We start from the raw sequence: 21,982 nt of genomic DNA on the forward strand, positions 1-21,982 counted from the left end.
TTCTGCACATCTCCCCTCCTCACCCAGCTTAGTTAAACCCTGTGTTTAGACCTTCCTGCCTGCAGATATTAGTAGAAGGTAAAACATTTCCGAATTTCCATATTTCCCGCCACCCAACATTTTATTTTTTGGAAGCGTTATCAGTCCTATTTGGTCAGTGAGGACCGTGCTCCCCACACTCCCGCTGTCGCTGCCGTTCACTTCCTTAGATTCTCATTTGTTTTCTCTTTTCTTTCCTCTTGTTCTACATTAACATGAGTTCATCAGAAAATTGAAATGAGACTTCAGTATTTTGGCGCTTCCTAATTGATATCTTGGAGGCTGCAGGAAGGGAAAGAGAATCAATGATCAGCTATTTATGTGTTTTTTTTGTTTTTGTTTTTGTTTTTGTTTTTTTCCTGGATACAGAGTTTTGCACTGTTACCCAGGCTGGAGTGCAATGGCATGATCTCAGCTCACTGTAACCTCCACCTCCCAGGTTCAAGTGATTCTCCTGCCTCAGCCTCCCGGGTAGCCGGGATTACAGGCACATGCTACCATGCCCGGCTATGTTTTGTATTTTTAGTAGAGTAAGGGTTTCACCATGTTGGCCAGGCTGGTCTTGAACTCCTGACATCAGGTAATCCACCTGCCTCAGCCTCCCAAAGTACTGGGATTACAGGCGTGAGCCACGGTGCCCGACCTATTTGTCTTTAATACCATTCTTCCCCACCTCTCTCCTGGGTGACGTAAGAGAGAAACAAACGAGTCGAGCAGCTAAAGTAGTCTCCTTCCGGAGGACGTTCTGGAGGTCCCTAATATCCATTTCCCCCTTGTTTCTGTCATCTCTTTTATACTATATTATTGGTCCTTGTAGTTTCTAAACTGAGAAACAGTTTAGTCCAAACAGGAAGTTTAGTTTTCCTGCAATTGGACTTTCCACTTAACAATTATACAGACTTTACTTTTAGAAACAGATTAGGTTCCAAACAGAAAGTTCAAGTGTAACAACAACAACAACAACAACAACAACATAGATTAGGAACTAGGCCCTAATTTGCTCTTTTGGATTTGATAGAGGCAAGATGAAAGGCAACTTCTTGCTTCTGAAATCATGTTGGTGACGAGAACTATGGGATTAGAGGTAAGGAATCCAGCTACAATTTTATTGGGGCTTGAAACGGGCTTCCTTGCATTCTCCAGGCCTCATCATTTTTTTTTTCTTACCAATCAGAGGAGAGTTAAGAGTTCTGAAGTCCAGGGCCGGGCACGGTGGCTCAAGCCTGTAATCCCAGCACTTTGGGAGGCCGAGGCGGGTGGATCACGAGGTCAAGAGATCGAGACCATCCTGGTCAACATGGTGAAACCCCGTCTCTACTAAAAATACAAAAAATTAGCTGGGCATGGTGGCGCGTGCCTGTAATCCCAGCTACTCAGGAGGCTGAGGCAGGAGAATTGCCTGAACCCAGGAGGCGGAGGTTGCGGTGAGCCGAGATCGCGCCATTGCACTCCAGCCTGGGTAACAAGAGCGAAACTCTGTCTCAAAAAAAAAAAAAAAAAGAGTTCTGAAGTCCCGTCTTTGCATTCCATGAAACACACGTTGGGTTGGACTAAAGGCAAAAACCGCTAGACATACCAGGTGTGTGTGTTTGTGTTGATATTTATAACCTGCACTCATCATCGCTCTGGTTTCTCCTGTGCTCCTTTCTCTGAGAAGAAGTGTGGGTTAAGCGCTGTGAGTTGTGGAAAGAATTGCCCTTGTACCTCCTGGATTTATTATTTTCCTCAAATACCAACCAGTAAGATCCCCAAACAGCTTAAGGAAAATTGTTTCCTGATCTGTCCACTTTTGGTGTCAAAGATTTTACTCATCTTCTTAGTACATCCTATGTATTTTATATGTATAATTTTATACAATTAAAAATAGATTTTTGTCTAGTGAGCCAGACTGACTCTTTCTTGAGACATATATATCAGAAGTTCTAACACATCCCTGTCGTTTTACATATATAATAAACAAGAATTTGTATTAGCATTTTTGGGGTGGTAGAAACGACTGTAGAGCTGGGGAAAGGCAGCCTGGCTCCCTTTCTGTAGACATTTAACCTGGACTTTGTCCTTGGCCCTTTCTCCTCAAGCTCTGCCCACTCTGCTGGCACTCTCATTCACTGCGGTGGCGTCAGCTCCACTATACACGTGAGTCTCAAATCTATTTCTTCTTCCCCAACCTGTTTTGAGCTTTTACGTCTATTTTCTGCATACTGGACGTGGCCACCTGAATATGACAAAAGCACTTTGAAACATATCCAGCATAAAATCCATTTCTCCATACTCATTCCTCTTTGACTTCCTAAATCTATTATTAGAATTATTATCTACCCTGTTACGTAAGCCACACACCTCAGACCCACCCTCAACTCTTCTCTACCATAGTCTAATCAGTCACTGTTGAGTCTGCCACAGGCGTCCCCAAACTTTTTACACAGGGGGCCAGTTCACTGTCCCTCACACCGTTGGAGGCCCGCCACATACTGTGCTGCTCTCACTGACCACCAATGAAAGAGGTGCCCCTTCCTGAAGTGCAGCGGGGGGCCGGATAAATGGCCTCAGGGGGCCGCAGTTTGGGGACGCCTGGTCTACCTCCTAATCTCCTTATATACATATGTGTGTGTGTGTGTGTGTGTGTGTGTGTGTGTGTGTGTGTGTATCTATATTTTTTTTAGACGGAGTTTTGCTTTTCTCTCCCAGGCTGTAATGTAATGGTGTAATCTCAGCTCACCACAACCTCTGCCTCCCGGGTTCAAGTGATTCTCTTGCCTCAGCCTCCCTAGTAGCTGGGATTACAGGCACCCGACAACACACCTGGCAAATTTTTGTATTTTTAGCAGAGATGGGGTTTCACCATGTTGGCCAGGCTGCTCTCAAAACTCCTGACCTCAGGCGATCTGCCCGCCTTGACCTCCACTGCGCCTGGCCTACCTCCTGATATGTTTTGTCCAGATTTACTGCCTTAGTTTAGATTCGGTCCTTTCTCATCTCCAGACTGGATCACTACTATAGCTTCCTAGCTGGGTTTCACCTCTGATCTTAACATCCTCCATACTACTGTCGTATATCTTTTTTTTCTTTATTTTTTGTAATTCTTCCTACTGTCGTATTTATTTATAAAATATTTATGACTGTGGCACTCCCTTGCTTAAGCCATCACTTAGCTATCTTTACCTTTAGTAGCATTTCCCAAAGTTGTTTTTTTTTTTTAATTTTTTTTGAGACAGAGTCTCACTCTAATGGCCAGGCCAGAATACAGTGGCGTGATTTTGGCTCACTGCAACTCTGCCTCCCAGGCTCAAGGGATCCTCCCACCTTAACTTTCAGAGTAGCTGGAACTACTCTGCACACACCACCACACCCAACTAATTTTTTCTTTTTGTAGAGATGGGGTCTTGCTATGTTGCCCAGCCTGGTCTTGAACTCCTGAACTCAAGCTTATTCACCCACCCTGGCCTCCCAAAGTGCTGGCATTACAGACGTGGGCTACAATGCCCAGCCTACCATTTCCCAGTTTTATATGTGTTCCTGGGATTATTTTAGATGATAGATGGGCAAACAGTTTTTGTTTTTGTTTTTGAGATGGAGTCTCGCTGTGTAGCCCAGGTAGAGTGCAGTGGCACGATCTTGGCTCCCTGCAACCTCCGCTTCCTGGGTCCCAGTTCAAGTAATTCTCCTACTTCAGCCTCCCAAGTAGCTGGGATTACAGTCACGAGCCACCATGCTCAGCTAATTTTTGTATTTTTCAGTAGACATGGGGTTTCACCATATTGGCCAGTCTAGTCTTGAACTCCTGACCTCGTGATCCGCCTGCTTCGGGATCCCAAAGTGCTGGGATTACAGGTGTCAGCCATCGCACGGTTTGCCCGGCAAACCGTTTTTAATAGTTATGGTTTTATCTAAATTTGTAATAGAAAAATACTGATTTTTAAAAAATTCAGTGTAAATTTATGTTTAAAGTCAGTCTAAGGGAAAATAAGCAAAAATTAGTATGGGGACTATTTGCAAATATTAAAAACCATGAATACTCAAATCTGAAGTAGGTAAATTTCTTGCTTATAGAATAAATTCCAAAATCCTTAGCATAACAAACCCTAAACTGTATTTTCAGCTTTATTTTCCAGTCACATAATATCAGGCAGACAGAATTTCTTGCTATTCTAATATTCATTCATTCAGTTAAGTACCAAATGTCTACTATGAGCCAGACACTGGGCTAAACTTTGGGGATTTCAGTTGTAAGTGACTATCTCTGCCATAAGGATTACATTCTAATGGGAAGAACAGACAACAAACAAGTTAGGGTGGGCACGGTGGCTCACGCCTGTAATCCCAGCACTTTGGAAGGCTGAGACTGTCAGATCACCTGAGGCCAGGAGTTCAAGACCAGCCTGACCAACAGGGAGAAACCCCATCTCTACTAAAAATATAAGAATTAGCTAGCTGTAGTGGTGCACGCCTGTAGTCCCAGCTACTCAGGAGGCTGAGGCAGGAGAAAGCTTGAACCCAGGAGGCGGAGGCTGCAGTGAGGCAAGATCACATCACTGCGCTCAAGCCTGGGCGAGAGAGCAAGACTCCATCTCAAATTTTTAAAAAAGTTGCAAACGCCCTGGGATGAGAAAGAGCATGCCATAGTTGAGTCAAAGTGTAGGGCAAGCTTAATGGGTAACAGAGAAGAATGGTAGTTGAACAGGGTGAAGACATAAGCCAAGCAGGCTGTGCGAGTTTGAATTTTTATTCTAAGTGCAGCAAAAAGCCAAGGAAAAAGCCAGGTGCAGGGTTACATGCCTGTAGTCCCAGCTGCTTGGGAGGCCAGAGGATCCTTTGTGCCCAAGAGTTCCAGGCCAGCCTGGGCAATATGGCTAGACCCCTCTAACAAAAAGGGGTGTTGGCTCAGAGCAGTGGCTCACGCCAGTAATCCCAACACTTTGGGAGGCCGAGGTGGGCAGATCACTAGGTCAAGAGATAGAGACCATCCTGGCCAACACCGTGAAACCCCGTCTCTACTAAAAATACGGAAATTAGCCCGATGTGGTGGCAGGCGCCTGTATTCCCATTACTCAGGAGGCTGAGGCAGAAGAATCCCTTGAACCCAGGAGGCGGAGGTTGCAACAAGTTGAGGCTGCAGCGAGCCAAGACTGCACCACTACAGTCCGGTCTGGGCGACAGAGCAAAACTCTGTCTCAAAAAAAAAAGCCGGGGGACGGGGGCGGGGGGCTCGGTAAGTAACCACACTGATTTTTACGATGATCACACTACCTACTGTGAAAAATGCATTAGTGTCTCCTAATCACTTTTTAAATTTTATTTTTCATTTCATTCTTTTATTTTATTTATTTATTTATTTATTTTGGAGACAGAGTTTCAGTCTGTCACCCGAGCTGGAGTGCAGTGGCGAGATCTCAGCTCGCTTGCAACCTCCTCTCCCGGGTTCAAGTGATTCTCCTGCCTCAGCCTCCCGAGTAGCTGGGATTACGGGCGCACTCCACCACGCCCCGTTAATTTTTGTATTTTTAGTAGAGATGGGGGTTTCACCATGTTGGCCAGGCTGCTCTCAAACTCCTGACTTCAGGTGATCCCACAGCCCCCGCTTCCCAGAGTGCTGGGATTACAGGCATGAGCCAGTGCATCCGGCCCTCTTTCTCACTTTTAACTTTCAGTTTCCCCATAGAAGGGTCTCCTAATCTCAATACAACTCCTTTGCCTGGAAAACTACTTGGCCTCAAAGGTCCAATAGAAACCCGAAGTTCTTCCAGTTCCTAGAAACTTTCGTTGTACTGCCACAGCCCTTTATGACAGCAATTATCACTCTCATAAAGTGTTGATAATGTAATTATTTGCCCTTTTATTGCCAGCAACTCCTTTACTATTAGACATACACGCAGGCATTCATAAATAAGTGAATCCAGTCCACTACTTTTTTTTTTTTTTTTTGAGACGGAGTTTCGCTCTTGTTACCCAGGCTGGAGTGCAATGGCGCGATCTCGGCTCACCGCAACCTCCGCCTCCTGGGTTCAGGCAATTCTCCTGCCTCAGCCTCCTGAGTAGCTGGGATTACAGGCACACGCCACCATGCCCAGCTAATTTTTTGTATTTTTAGTAGAGACAGGGTTTCACCATGTTGACCGGGATGGTCTCGATTTCTTGACCTCGTGATCCACCTGCCTCGGCCTCCCAAAGTGCTGGGATTACAGGCTTGAGCCACCGCGCCCGGCCCAGTCCACTACTTTTTAAGGTTTACATCAGGATTCCAGAATTGGGGGTGGGGGGACTGTTTCAAATCTGACGTTTGTAAACGTGAAATACCTGTACCATCCTGAAAAAAAGATAAAGCCCCTATTTTGCTGAAGGCCATAATTTATATAGTTTAAAAGATAATGCCAGTAATTCCCAGAAGTATCAAGGGAGTTTTATTTATTTATTTATTTATTTATTTATTTATTTATTTATTTATTTATTTTGAGACGGAGTTTCGCTCTTGTTACCCAGGCTGGAGTGCAATGGCGCGATCTCGGCTCACCGCAACCTCCGCCTCCTGGGTTCAGGCAATTCTGCCTCAGCCTCCTGAGTAGCTGGGATTACAGGCACGCGCCACCATGCCCAGCTAGTTTTTTTTTGTATTTTTAGTAGAGACGGGGTTTCACCATGTGGACCAGGATGGTCTCGATCTTTCGACCTCGTGATCCACCCGCCTCGGCCTCCCAAAGTGCTGGGATTACAGGCGTGAGCCACCGCGCCCGGCCTTTATTTATTTATTTATTTATTTATTGAGACGGAGTCTCGCTCTGTCACCCAAGCTGTAGTGCAGCGGCCCGATCTCGGCTCACTGCAAACCTCCACCACCCAGGTTCAAGCGATTCTCCTGGCTCAGCCTCCTGAGTAGCTGGGATTACAGTTACGGGGTTTTAAAAAAAAATAAAAACAAAACCAAAAACTGATATCTGTCTCACCAATCGTATTGCAACCAGGTCTGTTAGTTTATTGAAGAGAAATTCGGTGCTGCAGTATGTTCCAGAAGCAGCTATTTGTGCCCGCACTGCTATCAAACTTTTTAAAAAACGCTCCTATCATACAGCACGCTGCCTCGGAACAGGGTACAGGCCCGGAATTTTTGAAAGAAAAGTTTCTTCAATTGCCATTTCCCGGTTTGGGATGAAGCCCTCTAATAAGGAAATTACGCCGGTCCTCGCTGTGAAAAGCACAGTATTTCTCAACAGCTGCCGCGGCTAAGAGTAGGCAACTGACCCTTGTAATCTGTACCTCCCAACATGGCAGCATTTAGCTCGCGACCTGCTCAAGATGGCCACAGAAACACTTCCGGCATCTTTCCGAACTAAGCCCGCCCCCATTGCGTATTTTTACCGTGCCGAGGGCGGGATTTAGAGTTTACCTTTGATTGGTCAGCTTCACAGGCGACCTTTCCCCTCTGCGACAGTTTCCCGAGGTGCCTAGTGTCTGAGCGGCACAGACGAGATCTCCATCGAAGGCAAGATGGCGGACGTGCTAGATCTTCACGAGGCCGGGGGCGAAGATTTCGCCATGGATGAGGATGGGGACGGTGAGGACAGTGGAGGCGGCTGCGGGAAGCGGGGAAGGTGCGAGAGAAGGCTGTGACAGCAAAATTCACTCTCTTTTGTCCCCGGTCGTGAGGATGGGAATCGGGGAACCGGGTCTTGGGTGGAAGAGACTCCGCCCCTTTAGGAGAAGGGAGGGCGGGACCGGGAAGGGACTGAGACTGAAGGCGGTTTGGGTTGGATTGTAGATAGTGTCTTGGGAAAGAAACAGTCGTTACAAATGACTGTCATGGTTACTTACTCTTTTCTCTTCTGGGGCTCCAGAGAGCATTCACAAACTAAAAGAAAAAGCGAAGAAACGGAAGGGCCGCGGCTTTGGCTCCGGTGAGTGTGGGCAAAGTGGAGTAGAGCTCCGGGTTTTGGAGTCCCCACCCAACTCATAGGAACAATGGGAGAAAGGAGGAGGTTTCGGTGATCTCGTGTCTGTCTCTTATAGAAGAGGGGTCCCGAGCGCGGATGCGTGAGGACTACGACAGCGTGGAGCAGGATGGCGATGAACCCGGACCACAACGCTGTGAGTAATAATGGAACCTGTGCGTTATCCGTGTTTATGGTAGAACTTGCTGTGTTTATATTTAACCAATAAAATAGTTAAATGCAGTAGGAATGGATTCAGAGATAGTTTAAACAGTCTCTGGCCGGGCTCAGTGGGCTCACGCCTGTAATTCCAGCACTTTGGGAGGCTGAGGCGGCTAGATGATGAGATAAAGAAATCAAGACCAGCCTGGCCAACTGGTGAAACTCCATCTATACTAAAATACAAAAAATTAGGCAGGCGTGGTTCTCGGGAGGTTGAGGCAGGGGAAGTGCTTGAACCCAGGAGGTGGAGATTCAGTGAGCAGAGATTGCGCCACTGCACTCCAGCCTGGTGACAGAGCAAGACTCCATCTCAAAAAGAGTCTGAATCCGCACTCACTCCACTCCTGTGAGCCTGCTTGAAGTGTTTCTCTCATGTACTTAGACACCTTCCCTCCGTCCCCCAACAGCTGTTGAAGGCTGGATTCTCTTTGTTACTGGAGTCCACGAGGAAGCTACTGAAGAAGATATACACGACAAATTCGCAGAATATGGGGAAATTAAAAACATTCACCTCAATCTCGACAGGCGAACAGGATATCTGAAGGTAGCCAATGAAGTGACACTTCATTGCCTCTCTTCTTTCATAACTCTTAGTATTGGTAGTTCTGGGTTTGATGTGGGTTGGAGCAAAGTTGAAATAAAATGACATTGGAAATCCATGTTTTATCAGACACGGAAGAGAGACAGAAACAGACATGCTGAATATATACAGTAGAGATATGTGACGTACATTCATTGTTTAAAGTTTATAGGTTTTTCTGAGTTTGAATTTGAGGAAAAGGATACCCAGCGATGCTTGGGGAAATAGGAGGGTTTTCATATCTTTTCACTTTCCCCAGGGGTATACTCTCGTTGAGTATGAAACATACAAGGAGGCCCAGGCTGCTATGGAGGGACTCAATGGCCAGGATTTGATGGGACAGCCAATCAGCGTTGACTGGTGCTTTGTTCGGGGTCCACCAAAAGGCAAGAGGAGGTAAAATGAAGAGGGAAAACACTGTTTGGGTGAAGGGAATACGAACAAAACAGAATGAGGGCGTAGTATTATGTCCCTCTAATGGACTTTCCTCCTGCTGCTTTTTTCCCTAGAGGTGGCCGAAGACGCAGCAGAAGTCCAGATCGGAGACGTCGCTGACAGGTCGTGTGTTGTCCAGGCGTTCTGTTCAAGACTCCATTTGACCATGCAGCCTTGGACAAAGAGGACTGGGGTGGAACTTGCTGTGTTTATATTTAATCTCTTCCCCTGTATGCATAGTATTCTTTTGAGTTGCGAATAAATGTTCAATTTTTGTTTTCTACATTTAATGTTACTTTCCTGTCCTAAAATTAAAAGTTCTAAAGCATAGTAAGGCAGTATGGACCATTGTGAAGATAATTCTAGGGACTGAACTGTATGTGTTTGTGTTTCTTTTTTAACTTTTTTTGAGGTAGAGTCTTGCTGTGTTGTCCAGGCTGGAGGGCAGCTGCGTGATCATAGCCCACTGAAGCTTCAAACTCCTGGCTCAAGCCATCCTTCTGCCTCACCCTCCCAAGTAGCTGGGGTTACAGGCGCATGCCACCATGCCTGGCTAAACATTTAATATTTCTGTAGAGATGGGGCCTTGCTGTGTTGCCCAGGTTAGTTGTGTGAGTTTCTGTATTAGACATAGTCTCAAGTTCAGGCAGGGTTTAAAGTGGAGACACTGCTCAGTATTTCTTTTCGCGGGGGAATTAGGAGAGCAGGAAATTGAGATGTTAAGATCTTACGGTATTAAAGAATTATTACTCTGTTTCTATATACTGTGTTAGCATCAGATAGATGTTATAGAAATGTCTTTTGTTTCTCCTGCATTTCTTTTTTTTTTTTTTTTTTTGAGACGGAGTTTCGCTCTTGTTACCCAGGCTGGAGTGCAATGGCGCGATCTCGGCTCACCGCAACCTCCGCCTCCTGGGTTCAAGCAATTCTCCTGCCTCAGCCTCCTGAGTAGCTGGGATTACAGGCACGCGCCACCATGCCCAGCTAATTTTTTGTATTTTTAGTAGAGACGGGGTTTCACCACGTTGACCAGGATGGTCTCGATCTCTCGAACTCGTGATCCACCCGCCTCGGCCTCCCAAAGTGCTGGGATTACAGGCTTGAGCCACCGCGCCCGGCCTCTCCTGCATTTCTTGATGTCACAGTTTTTTGAACTTCCATTTGTCTAAGGGCTTGACTCTCCTGTTGGAGTATTCTCCTAGACCCTTCTTCCCTAGAAGAGTCCATACTAAGTTCACGGTGCCCTCTTCGGCAGCCAAGGGTGAAGGCTCCGTAGAGGAGAGGATCCAGAGGAGCATTGAGGAGGCCAAAGAGGCAAAGGATGTGGCTGAGGCTGGGAGGGACTTCAGTTAGCATGCTCGGGGAGAACCAGTACCACAGACCTAGTAGGTAATAAGGTGGCCAGCAGAGGATGAAGGTCAGCAAGACAAGCAGGGCCAGTCTCGGGGCCAGAGACGAACACGGGGACGATTGTCAAAGGAGCGGCGGAGGGCAAATTCACCAGCAGGGGCTAGGAATTTAGAAAAATATTCTTGAGGCCGGGCGCGGTGGCTCAAGCCTGTAATCCCAGCACTTTGGGAGGCCGAGGCGGGTGGATCACAAGGTCAAGAGATCGAGACCATCCTGGTCAACATGGTGAAACCCCGTCTCTACTAAAAATACTGAAAATTAGCTGGGCATGGTGGTGCGTGCCTGTAATCCCAGCTACTCAGGAGGCTGAGGCAGGAGAATTGCCTGAACCCAGGAGGCGGAGGTTGCGGTGAGCCGAGATCGAGCCATTGCACTCCAGCCTGGGCAACAAGAGCGAAACTCCATCTAAAAAAAAAAAAAAAAAAAAAAAAAAATTCTGTAATGTGGACACTCAGTTTCTGAACCGAGTATAGGGTGAATTGATGGAGGGGCATAGCTGGTGAAGACGGCTTGCACCCTACAAGGAGAATGTGCAAATGCTCTTCCCCTTCCCAACCTGGGACTCTCTGATCTCTTACCCCCAGGGATTATGATAGAAATGTGAAGCCACCAAGTCTACTTTAAGGCTTGATTGTGTTCTAGAATAAATAGGCCAGGCGCGGTGGCTCACGCCTATAATCCCAGCACTTTGGGAGGCCGAGGCGGGTAGATCACGAGGTCAAGAGATTGAGACTGTCCTGGTTAACATGGTGAAACTTCGTCTCTACTAAAAATACAAAAATTAGCTGGGCATGGTGGTGCGCGCCTGTAGTCCCAGCTACTCTGGAGATTGAGACAGGAGAATTGCCTGAACCCAGGAGGTGGAGGCTGCGGTGAGCCAAGATCGCGCCATTGCACTCCAGCCTGGGTAACGAGCGAAATTCCGTCTCAAAAAAAAAAAAAAAAAAAAAGATGGGGTTTCACCATGATGGCCAGGCTGGTCTTGAACTCCTAACCTCAGGTGATCCACCCATCTCGGTCTCCCAGAGTGCTAGGATTACAGGCATGAGCCATCATGCCTGGCAATAGTAATAGTCTTATCTGCGGTAACCATAATGGTGAAATAACGTTAAATAATAGAACTTAACATTTTCCAAATGCTATTGGCTGCTCCCCCCGCCCCCACCCGCTCCGGTTCTGTTAAATTACTGGGTTTTCCGATTGAATCGATAAAAACTATTTTAGTTTACAGCTACGGGATTCAAGTGTCTGGGTTCCAGTAATGCAGATTTAGTCACTGTTAATTTGATTACAGGTAAGCTCAGAAGGTGTCAGATTCCTAGATACAAGGCATTTGGGAAAGTGATTTTAGCAGGCATGAGGGACATTTAGGAAAAGTGAATAGTTTGATCCTAAGACAGAATTTTGTGAACTGTTTGGAGTTATGATCAAGCTACTCTGAGCTAGTTGGGAAATGGTCTTTCCTCTTCCCATGTCTTGCATTCATATATTTCTAAATTGTTTTCTGTTTTTGTGCTATGCCTGAGAAGTACTTGAAAATGGTGAGGAGATAAAAATAATCAAAGCTTTTGGATTTACAGTTTGGTCCACAACCTTGCTTTGATCTTTCCTGTCTCCTATTTTATTGCCATTTATCATGTACTACAGAAACATTCCTTTCAACTGCTGGTAACTTGGAAACTTAAGCCTACAAAAATAAGTAATTTCTAGCTACCCCTAATACCCCCTCACCACACTAACATAACATTATTACGTTTTTTTTTATTTTATTGACGCTAATATTTTAACTACAATTACAGCATATGGAAAAAAAAAAAAAAAAAAAAAAAAAAAAAGAGAATTACAGCATATGGGCAATGCAGGATTTACCCCAAAGAATACTAATTTGGAACAAAAAAATATCACCTTTTACACATGTCTCATACATGTCACGACCAGTTTGCCATTGAAACAAACAGATGACAAATTATTGTCAACTGTAAGGCTGTAACAGAGGATGAAACTCATTTCCCATTGCATCATCTTGTGGCTGGCCCATGGATTTTAAGTGGCTAGTTAGCAGTAGAGCCCAGACTCAGGAAAAACAACAACAACAAAGAACAAAGCAAAACAAGCAAACTGAAACAAAAAGTCTTCTAATTGTCAATCCACATCTCAAATGTGCTTCCTATAAACAAACCTACTTGTAAATGGCGCCACAGCAACAGGCTTCTTTTTAGCGCTTGGATTGGCAGAGGTCCTGTTTGCAACACAAGGAGTAGTAGTTTTCTCTGTTCTTTCCCCCCCTCCCCAGCAGAGTCTGTCTCTGTCACGCCAGAGTGCAGTGGTACAGTCTTGGCTTACTCCAGCCTCTGTCTCCCAGGTTCAAACAATTCTTAGGCCTCAGCCTCCTGAGCAGTTTGGATTATAGGTGCTTGCCATCACGCTGGGCTAATTTTTATCTCTTTATTAATAGAGATGGGGTTTCACCACATTGGCCAGGTTGGTCTCAAACGCCTGACCTCAAGTGATCTGCCCGCCTTGGCCTTCCAAAATGCTGGGGTTACAGGCTTCAGCCACCCGGGCCTTTCTTTGTTCTTAGAAGTATAGTCAGACTAACTTCTAGTAGTTACCTCTAATAATTGGAGGAGGTAAATAAGGGTCAAATCTTGAATAAGTGTAACGGATTATCATTCCAGAGACAAAGCCTAGACCCTTCTTCGCCTCCTAGACGTAATTCTAATCTTGCAGTCTCAGACTCGCTGCTGTATCCTGTACACCCACCCCACGATAGTGATAGTGGTTTTTGTTGTGGAGGCATTGCTTTGCGTTTAGCTTTTCCCCACCCCCTTCCTAGATTTCTAGTTCCTTTGCAGTATTTCATTTATTTGATTAACCTAATAATCAGGTTCAGAAGCTCGCTTGTTTCCAATTTTAACACTCATTCCACAATAAAGTCAGAGTAAAAAACACAAATTTGGTTACGTCACTGTCTTTTTACTATAGTGTCTGTCCACTGCACTCAGGATAAAGTACAATTTTAGTATTTGTGATCTGGCTCATCTTCCCTTCTCAGCTCATTACTCACCATTTTCTAGTCCTCAGCTTTAGCAGCACTGAGATCCTCTCTCCTCCATCCTTCCTAGCATTTCTCCTGTATTAATTGGTCTAATACCTGTCTCTGAAGCAAATTTTAACATCTCTGGAAAACAGCCTGACTGCATGGCTGCATCAGACACCCTCTCCCCGCCGTTGTCTTCTTTAGCTTCTTTACCATAACACTTTCGAATACACACTGTATTGTCATTGCTTAATTTATTTGTTTCTTGCACTACTCTATACATTTCTTGAAGGCAGGATTTTGCTGCTCTATCCTTAGCATTTGAGTGGCCCTGGAGATGCACATTATATTTTGAATGGATAAGTGAATGTACCACAGAGTTTCACCCAAACCACTGACTTCACTCCCTCTTTTTTTTGAGACAGAGTTTCGCTCTTGTTACCCAGGCTGGAGTGCAATGGCGTGATCTCGGCTCACCGCAACCTCCGCCTCCTGGGTTCAGGCAATTCTTCTGCCTCAGCCTCCTGAGTAGCTGGGATTACAGGCACGTGCCAACATGCCCAGCTAATTTTTTGTATTTTCAGTAGAGACGGGGTTTCACCATGTTGACCAGGATGGTCTCGATCTCTCGACCTCGTGATCCACCCGCCTCGGCCTCCCAAAGTGCTGGGATTACAGGCTTGAGCCACCGCGCCCGGCCGACTTCACTCTCTTAATAGACCCCCATGTATGTTTCTCTAACCTGCCCCAATCTGAAGGAGGTAAGATTGGAAGGATGCAAAGAGGTAGAAGCCAAGCGTAGTAAAACAGATCTAATGGAAGAGGCACAGATGTAGGATACTGCTTTTAAAAGGCAGCCTTTTAACAGATGTAAATTAACATGCAAATAATCTTCCGGAAGAGAGCAGAGGCTTTCTCCCTGAGGATTAACGCTGATGGCCCCCAAGCACACCCTTTGACTCATGCTATGGACCCAAATTCCTATCCTCCCCGGTCCTGAGTCCCAGGTCACTCACCTGGGGCAAGGCAAGCAGGAAACTAAGTCCCCAAGCTGCCCCCAGAAGCTTCCGGACACCTGAGCAGGGTCCAAGAGCATTGAGTACTGCTGCCCGGCGATCCAGTCCAATGACCACGGGCAGGAAAGCTGCAGCATACATGGCCATTAGTTTCAGGAACATGAGTGTCCGACATGCGATGTCCCCGGCCAGCCACTGAACAGTGATATTCCAGGTGGCATCTAGGGGCATAACCACAAAAGTGGCTAGTAAGTCAGCGGCTGCTAAATGGGCGAAGAGTCTCCTGACCGGAGAGGGGCGGAGCTGGCTGGGTTGCGGCCGTGTCACTGGCCACGGGACGGCCAGGTTCCCTCCAGCCGAAGAAACAAACAGCACAATGGTCACTCCCACTCGGACCTTGGCTGCTGCTGAGAAGGTGGGCAGCTCTGAGTCCTCCACCTCCACTCCTGATCCTGCCCAGACCTCCTCCCCCGCTGCTGACCCCCAAGGGGTGCCGTTTACTGCAGACATGGTGGCCTGGAGATAGGAGGGTAAGTGTGAGTATGAAACGGTTAGCTTTGGCCACTGATTCTTCGTCCTCCTTTTCAGGATCTGGAGCTGATTATTGAGAATTTCCTTCCCTAAAGCCTCTGCTTCTGGAGACTCTCCGTGTGTTCTGGAGGAGGTCACTTGTCCAACTGTCAGGGTCCTGCAGGGAACGAAGATCTGGTACCAAACTTCGTTTTTTCTTCTTTTCCCTTGGACAGACCAGCCTGGGTTTCGGGCCTCCACTGCCCTAGACCTCTTTAGTCCCTAGAGCCCTAGATTCTGCTGGAGGCTGCGTGCAAGTGTGTTTAGGGCGTCCCGCCGGGCGCACACCTATCCCGGCCTCCAAGGCGAGGAGATCGCTGCGGCGCTTTCTCGCCCCGCCCCGCCCCTGCAGGCCCCGCCCGGCCCCTGCAGGCCCCGCCCCGCCCCTGCAGGCCCCGCCCTTTGCGTGGAATATTTAAATAAGAATGTGCCGCTGGAGGCGTGCTTAGAGAGCGGAGGTCGTCTCCTAAGGGGACGCCGTGACGGAGACAGGCACAGTAACGCGCAGGCAGGCTCAAAGACAGGCGTTTCGCGCCTGAAATTCCGCTTTAAGGGCCAGCCCCTCTCGCTTTCTTTTCTGATGTTTGTCCCTCGCGAGGCACCGTTGGGTCGCGCAGGAGGCGTGACTAGGGGCGGGAAGTGGGGCGGGAAGTGGGGCGGGAAGTGGGGCGGGAGCGGGGCCTCCGAGCCGGGCCGCCGAGCCGGGGCTGCGGCTGTCATGGACGCCTGGGTCCGCTTCAGTGCTCAGAGCCAAGCCCGGGAGCGGCTGTGTAGGTGCGGCCCGAATAGGAATGGGGGTGCGGGGAGGGACGGGCAGAGGAAGACTCTGGTGAGGCGAGGCCAGTCCAGGCTACGGGGGGTCAAGAAGGGTCAACGCTGGCTACGGGGGCCGGAACGGACCGCGCGAGGCGCAGATTGGAGCCGCTCTTGAGGAGATGGTTCTTTTCCGCTCGCGGAAGAGATGGGGAAACTGAGGCATGAGTGGGCCAGCGGGGAGGCCGCTCAGGGTTGCGGTGTCCGCGTAAGACCGGCAGCGTCCTCCCTGGGCGGTGGTGGAATGAGGAGCGCTCGCCCCGCTGTGGGCAGCCCGGGACTCGACCCCCAGAGCTGGGAAGGCACTCCCAGCTTCGGGCTGTCATTCGGGGCCGCCTCTGCCTCCGCTCCGGCCCTTGGTCTCCATCCAGCTGCAGGGCCTCGGAGTCTCTTAGTTCGCCTATTCTGAGGAATAGAATGCCCCCCAGCTGCCTGCCTCCCCCTCGCCGGTCCCGCAGATGCTCGCCCCGCTGGGCTGGCGATGGACCCCTGCGGCCTTCACGGGTCCCTCGGGCCTCATCATGGTCACATTTCCTATTTCCTCAACATTCAACAGTGCGCCGCAGCCCTTTCTGGGCTCTTTTTTTCTCCTTGTCCCTCTCCCTTCCCCTGGCCTGGAGAAATGGCGAGAGAGAGGCATGGAAGAGGAAGGAGAGTGGTCTCACCCTGGAAAACGGGGAAGCCCGTCTCCGCCTTTCGGAGGATAGTTCTGAGCGGGAGGGTAGGGAGGTCCCCGCCTGACCTCGCCTGCCCTCTCCTCTAGGGCCGCCCAGTATGCTTGCTCTCTTCTCGGCCACGCGCTGCAGCGGCATGGAGCCAGTCCTGAGTTACAGAAACAGATTCGTCAACTGGAGGGCCACCTGAGCCTGGGAAGAAAGCGTAAGTAACTCTTGTCTTTTCTTTCCTTTTTTAAAGACGGGGTTTCACCATGTTGGCCAGGCTGGTCTTGAACTCCTGACCTCAGGTGATCCACCCACCTCGGCCTCCCAAAGTGCTGGGATTACAGTGAGCCACCCGCGCCCGGCCTACGTCTGTCTTTTCTTTTATCTCCCCAACCGTTCCTCCATCCCCGCCTCTCCTTCCTCCGTCCCTCCTTCCTGTACCTTCTCCGCCTGTTCGTCCTCATTTGGCTCTGCACTTACCCTCTGCCTGCGTCCAGTTGAGCTACGGGGGTATGGAAGTAGTTAGGAGGACTGGAGAGAACGGGGCAAGTTTGAGAAAAGTAAACTGGCACAAAAATTAAATTTGAAGTTGAGAAATGAACTGTTGCCGGGCACGGTGGCTCACGCCTATAATCCCAGCACTTTGGGAGGCTGAGGCCGGCGGATCACCTGAGGTTAGAAGTTTGAGACCAGCCTGACCAATATGGTGAAACGCCGTTTTGAAAAAAAAAAAAAAAGAAGAAAAGAAAAGAAAAATGAACTGTTTCTGCTTTTTTTTTTTTTTTTTTTTTTTTGAGACGGAGTTTCGCTCTTGTTACCCAGGCTGGAGTGCAATGGCGCGATCTCGGCTCACCGCAACCTCCGCCTCCTGGGTTCGGGCAATTCTCCTGCCTCAGCCTCCTGAGTAGCTGGGACTACAGGCACGCGCCACCATGCCTAGCTACTTTTTTGTATTTTTAGTAGAGACAGGGTTTCACCATGTTGACCAGGATGGTCTCGATCTCTTGACCTCGTGATCCATACACCTCAGCCTCCCAAAGTGCTGGGATTACAGGCTCGAGCCACCGCGCCCGGCCGTCTGCTCTTTATTTTTAATTTTTGTTTTTATTTGAGACAGAGCCTCACACTCACCCAGGTTGGAGTGCAGTGGTGCAACCTCGGCTCACTGCAACCTCTGCCTCACGGGTTCAAACTATTCTCCTGTCTCAGCCTCCTGAGCAGCTGGAACTACAGGTGCCCACAACCACGTCTTGCTAATTTTTGTATTTTTAATAGAGACAGGGTTTCACCATGTTGGCCAGGCTGGTCTAAAACTCCTCTGATCTGCCCACCTCGGCCTCTTAATAAAGTGCTGGAATTACTGGCATGAGCCACCATGCCTGACCTGTTTCTGCTCTTTAAAAAACTTGTTGGCTGGGCCCAGTGGCTCACACTTATAATCCTAGCACTTTGGGAGGCTGAAGCAGGTGGATCACAAGGTCAGGAGTTTGAGACCAGCCTTGCCAACACGGTGAAATCCCATCTCTACTAAAAATACAAAATTTAGATGAACGTGGTCATCTGTAATCCCAGCTACTCGGAAGGCTGAGACAGAAGAATTGCTTGAACCGGGAGGCAGAGGTTGCAGTAAGCCGAGATTATGCTCCTGCACTCTAGCCTGGGCAACAGAGCAAGACTCCATCTAAAAAAAAAATTGTTATGATTATTGCTCAACTTTTGCCCTCTTTCTCTGTTTCTTGCTATCTGCCTCTCTACTTACAAATCCTTGCTTTCCCTCTCTAATCTCCGCAAGTTCTACGCCTGGGTAACTCGGCAGATGCCCTTGAGTCAGCCAAAAGAGCTGTTCACCTGTCAGACGTTGTCCTGAGATTCTGCATCACTGTTAGTCACCTCAATCGAGCCTTGTACTTTGCCTGTGACAATGTCCTGTGGGCTGGAAAGTCTGGACTGGCTCCTCGTGTGGATCAGGAGAAATGGGCTCAGCGTTCATTCAGGTTTGATATCCTTTTCTCTCCTACAAGATTTTTTTGTAGCCTCTATATTACATAGCTTGTCTTATATAAGGGAAAGATCTCTTAGGATCTTCCCAGAGTATATAAGTCTTGATCAGTCACTTGACTTCCAATCTTCACTTAGATCTTAAACTATCAGAGAATAACAAATGGGGGCAGATGGAAGACAGATGCTTTTCCATAATGAATGACTAATTTGTGCAAGGTAAGATATTATATGACTTGTGCTTCTGTCTATCTGTACCACAGATTATTCCCCCTCACTACCTGCTTATTCATTCATTACAAAAATATTTATTAGATGCTTACTGTGGGGCAGGGGATAAAGGAAAGTGCTTAAACGATAATGTGCCTGCTCCCATGAAGCTTCCAGTTTAGTGGGGGAGTTAGATACTACAACAAATAACTTCTCATATATATTTGTGGAAAAGTGTACAGTGTTATGAAAGAATATAACAAGGGGAGCTAATTTAGATTGAAAAATCAGGAAAAATTCTTTGAGAAAGTAATATTTTAGTTCAGACCTGATTTCTGAGTAGGAGAAGTTAAACAAAGTCAACAGTAACAGAAAAGATATTTCCAAACAGAGAAAATAGCACATTCTAAGTAAGGCTTTGAACCAAGAAAGACTTCAGGGAATTAGAGAAAGAGAAAGCCAGTGTGATGGACAGTATTGAGTCCATAAGTTCAAATTTGAGAGATAGACAAGTGTGAGATCATTCATACACGGGCTTTTAGGCAATGTTCATGTTTATTTTATTTAAATTTTATTCTACAATGGGACATTATTAAAGGATTCTGAGCAGGGAAATAACATGATTCAAATTGTGTTTAAAGGACATCTCTTTCTGAGATGTTGAAAATGGACTGTAGCTGGGTGTGGTGGCTCATGACTATAAACCCAGAACTTTGGGAGGCCGAGGCGGGCGGATAACCTGAGGTCAGGAGTTCGAAACCAGCCTGACCAACGTGGAGAAACCCCGTCTCTACTGAAAATACAAAATGAGCTGGGTGTCATGGCGCATGCCTGTAATTCCAGCTACTTGGGAGGATAAGGCAGGAGAATTGCTTGAACTCCGGAGATGGAGGTTGCAGTAAGCCGAGATCCTGCCATTGCACTCCAGCCTGGGCAACAAGAGTGAAACTCTGTCTCAAAAAAAAAAAAAAAAAGACAGACAGACAATGGATTGCAATGGGGGCAAGGGAGGAGGAGATGCCCTAATATGAGCAAGAGATGATGTTAGCTTGGGCAAAGGAGGTAGCCGACAATAAAGGTAGAAAGAAATATGATTTGGGAGTAAAATTCTTAACATATTATCTGTATTTGTTTTTGTTTTCCTACGATTGTCTTTGTACTTTTTCATCAGATTAGCTTCTTTCCGTCTCCATTTCTGTCTTGCTTTTCTCTTCATCTTTCTCAGTGATAAACAACTTTTATCACTGAGATAACGTGTGATAACATTTATAACATGGCTCATGAGGTACGAGGGGTGGGAGCGGAGGCGTGGCTGAAGCAGTGTGGAAAAGCAGCTCCCTAAAAGAGTATATATGTTTTTTCTTTTTTTTTGAGACGGAGTTTCGCTCTTGTTGCCCAGGCTGGAGTGCAATGGCGCGATCTCGGCTCACCGCAACCTCCGCCTCCTGGGTTCAAGCAATTCTCCTGCCTCTGCCTCCTGAGTAGCTGGGATTACAGGCACGCGCCACCATGCCCAGCTAATTTTTTGTATTTTGAGTAGAGACGGGGTTTCACCATGTTGACCAGGATGGTCTCGATCTCTCGACCTCGTGATCCACCCGCCTCGGCCTCCCAAAGTGCTGGGATTACAGGCGTGAGCCACCGCGCCCAGCAGGAGGACATTTCTAATAGGGGTAATAGCATTCACTTCACTTCTGGTGATCTAATACGTAATCTCTTTGTGCTTCAGGAAAAGAAAATGCTAACATGTGGCGTTGGGTGTGTGAAGTCGGCGCACATGTCCTTACTGACCCTCTTGCTCTGTGTGTCAGGTACTATTTGTTCTCCCTCATCATGAATTTGAGCCGTGATGCTTATGAAATTCGCCTACTGATGGAACAAGAAGCTTCAGCTTGTAGCCGGCGGCCGAAAGGTTCCGCAGGAGGAGTCCCAGGAGGAATTGAAACTGGGGGACTTGGGGGACCAGGGACCCCAGGAGGAGGTCTGCCCCACCTGGCTCTGAAACTTCGGCTCCAAGTCCTGCTCCTGGCTCGAGTCCTTAGAGGCCACCCCCCACTTCTGCTGGATGTGGTCAGAAATGCCTGTGATCTCTTCATTCCACTGGACAAACTGGGCCTCTGGCGTTGTGGCCCTGGGATCGTGGGGCTCTGTGGCCTCCTGTCCTCCATCCTGTCTATTCTCACCCTAATCTATCCCTGGCTACGACTCAAGCCCTGACTTTGAGCTACAGGCTAAGGAGGGGACCTAAATTGGTGAGATGGAATCTTAGATCGTCCCTCGTGTGCCAGCCTCCTTCTAATTCTACTTAAAAAGCTAAAATTAGAAATTCAGGGATTTGGGGTGGAGGAAGAGCTTTGGGGAAGATGAGGCGAGGAAAGGTGACTATGAAGTTAATAGGAGGACTCTAATTTCTAGATATGCCTGGGCTTCTCTGTTCTTTTCCTCTTTCATTGTCTATGTCTCTCTTGAATGTATTTACTTTGTGCCTTTTAAGTCTGTTTAAGATTCTGTGTCTATGCATCTGTCTTTTTTTTTTTTTTTTTTTTTTTTTAACCTTCTCATTCTATCCAGAGACTTAATCAGCAGAATTACTTTTTTAGGGGAAGTATGAGATTTGGTCTGTAAGGTTCTAACTGCCTTCTTTTTTCTCACAGAGGTGTCTTATGGCAGATTTTTCCCTCTTCACATTCCAAATCATAATTTTTAAGCCTTGATGTGCCAGTGGACTCTTCCCTCATATCTCTGCACCACAAGCTGTTTGCTGTTTCCTCTTCCCTCCTCATGTCTACCTCACCAACCTGGCTCATGACTGGGCCCTTCTCCTTCCTTGTACACATACCTTGCGATTTCTGCTGACACCGATTTCAGAGCTTTATTCCCTAGCCTGTTCTTACACCTTCGTTGCTTCTCCAGAATGATGCTGTGTCTAGCATCTTGCTGTAAATACTGTACAATGATTCTGTGTAAATAGATGTGGCCTGTGCCAATAACGAAGAGCAAGCCTTTCAGGTAAGCAAATTAAAGTTCAGTTTGCTCATCAGCATTTAGTCTGGTCCTTCATTTTTTGG

At 47.4% G+C, this 21,982-nt stretch overlaps 3 protein-coding genes across 4 annotated transcripts; 2 read left to right on the forward strand and 1 right to left on the reverse strand.

The window, feature by feature from the left end:
* The first annotated feature begins 7,469 nt into the window (after positions 1-7,469).
* RBM8A (RNA binding motif protein 8A) lies at positions 7,470-9,478 on the forward strand. 2 transcript variants are annotated; one of them, XM_003944380.4, is made up of 6 exons: positions 7,470-7,585; positions 7,866-7,925; positions 8,038-8,115; positions 8,588-8,724; positions 9,020-9,156; positions 9,270-9,478. In XM_003944380.4, exons 1-6 carry the CDS (start codon positions 7,519-7,521, stop codon positions 9,313-9,315), a joined length of 525 nt encoding a protein of 174 aa, XP_003944429.1. In that variant the 5' UTR covers positions 7,470-7,518; the 3' UTR covers positions 9,316-9,478. The 2 variants fall into 2 exon arrangements, with proteins under 2 accessions (XP_003944429.1, XP_010330596.1); XM_010332294.3 differs by having other exon boundaries at positions 7,501-7,585; positions 8,041-8,115.
* Positions 9,479-9,551: 73 nt separating this feature from the next.
* Positions 9,552-15,523, reverse strand: LOC101045352 (gonadotropin-releasing hormone II receptor-like). Its single transcript, XM_074389759.1, is given in 3 exon segments — positions 9,552-10,646; positions 10,649-10,705; positions 14,619-15,523. Coding segments are annotated over 3 exon segments (969 nt in total). The 5' UTR covers positions 15,172-15,523; the 3' UTR covers positions 9,552-10,287.
* Positions 15,524-15,870: 347 nt separating this feature from the next.
* On the forward strand, positions 15,871-21,954 carry PEX11B (peroxisomal biogenesis factor 11 beta). The gene is made up of 4 exons (XM_003944381.3): positions 15,871-16,005; positions 16,808-16,923; positions 18,499-18,700; positions 20,726-21,954. Exons 1-4 carry the CDS (start codon positions 15,950-15,952, stop codon positions 21,129-21,131), a joined length of 780 nt encoding a protein of 259 aa, XP_003944430.1. The 5' UTR covers positions 15,871-15,949; the 3' UTR covers positions 21,132-21,954.
* Positions 21,955-21,982: the final 28 nt, after the last annotated feature.

The sequence above is a fragment of the Saimiri boliviensis genome, chromosome 19 (assembly GCF_048565385.1).
Source record: "Saimiri boliviensis isolate mSaiBol1 chromosome 19, mSaiBol1.pri, whole genome shotgun sequence".
Lineage (NCBI taxonomy): Eukaryota > Metazoa > Chordata > Mammalia > Primates > Cebidae > Saimiri > Saimiri boliviensis.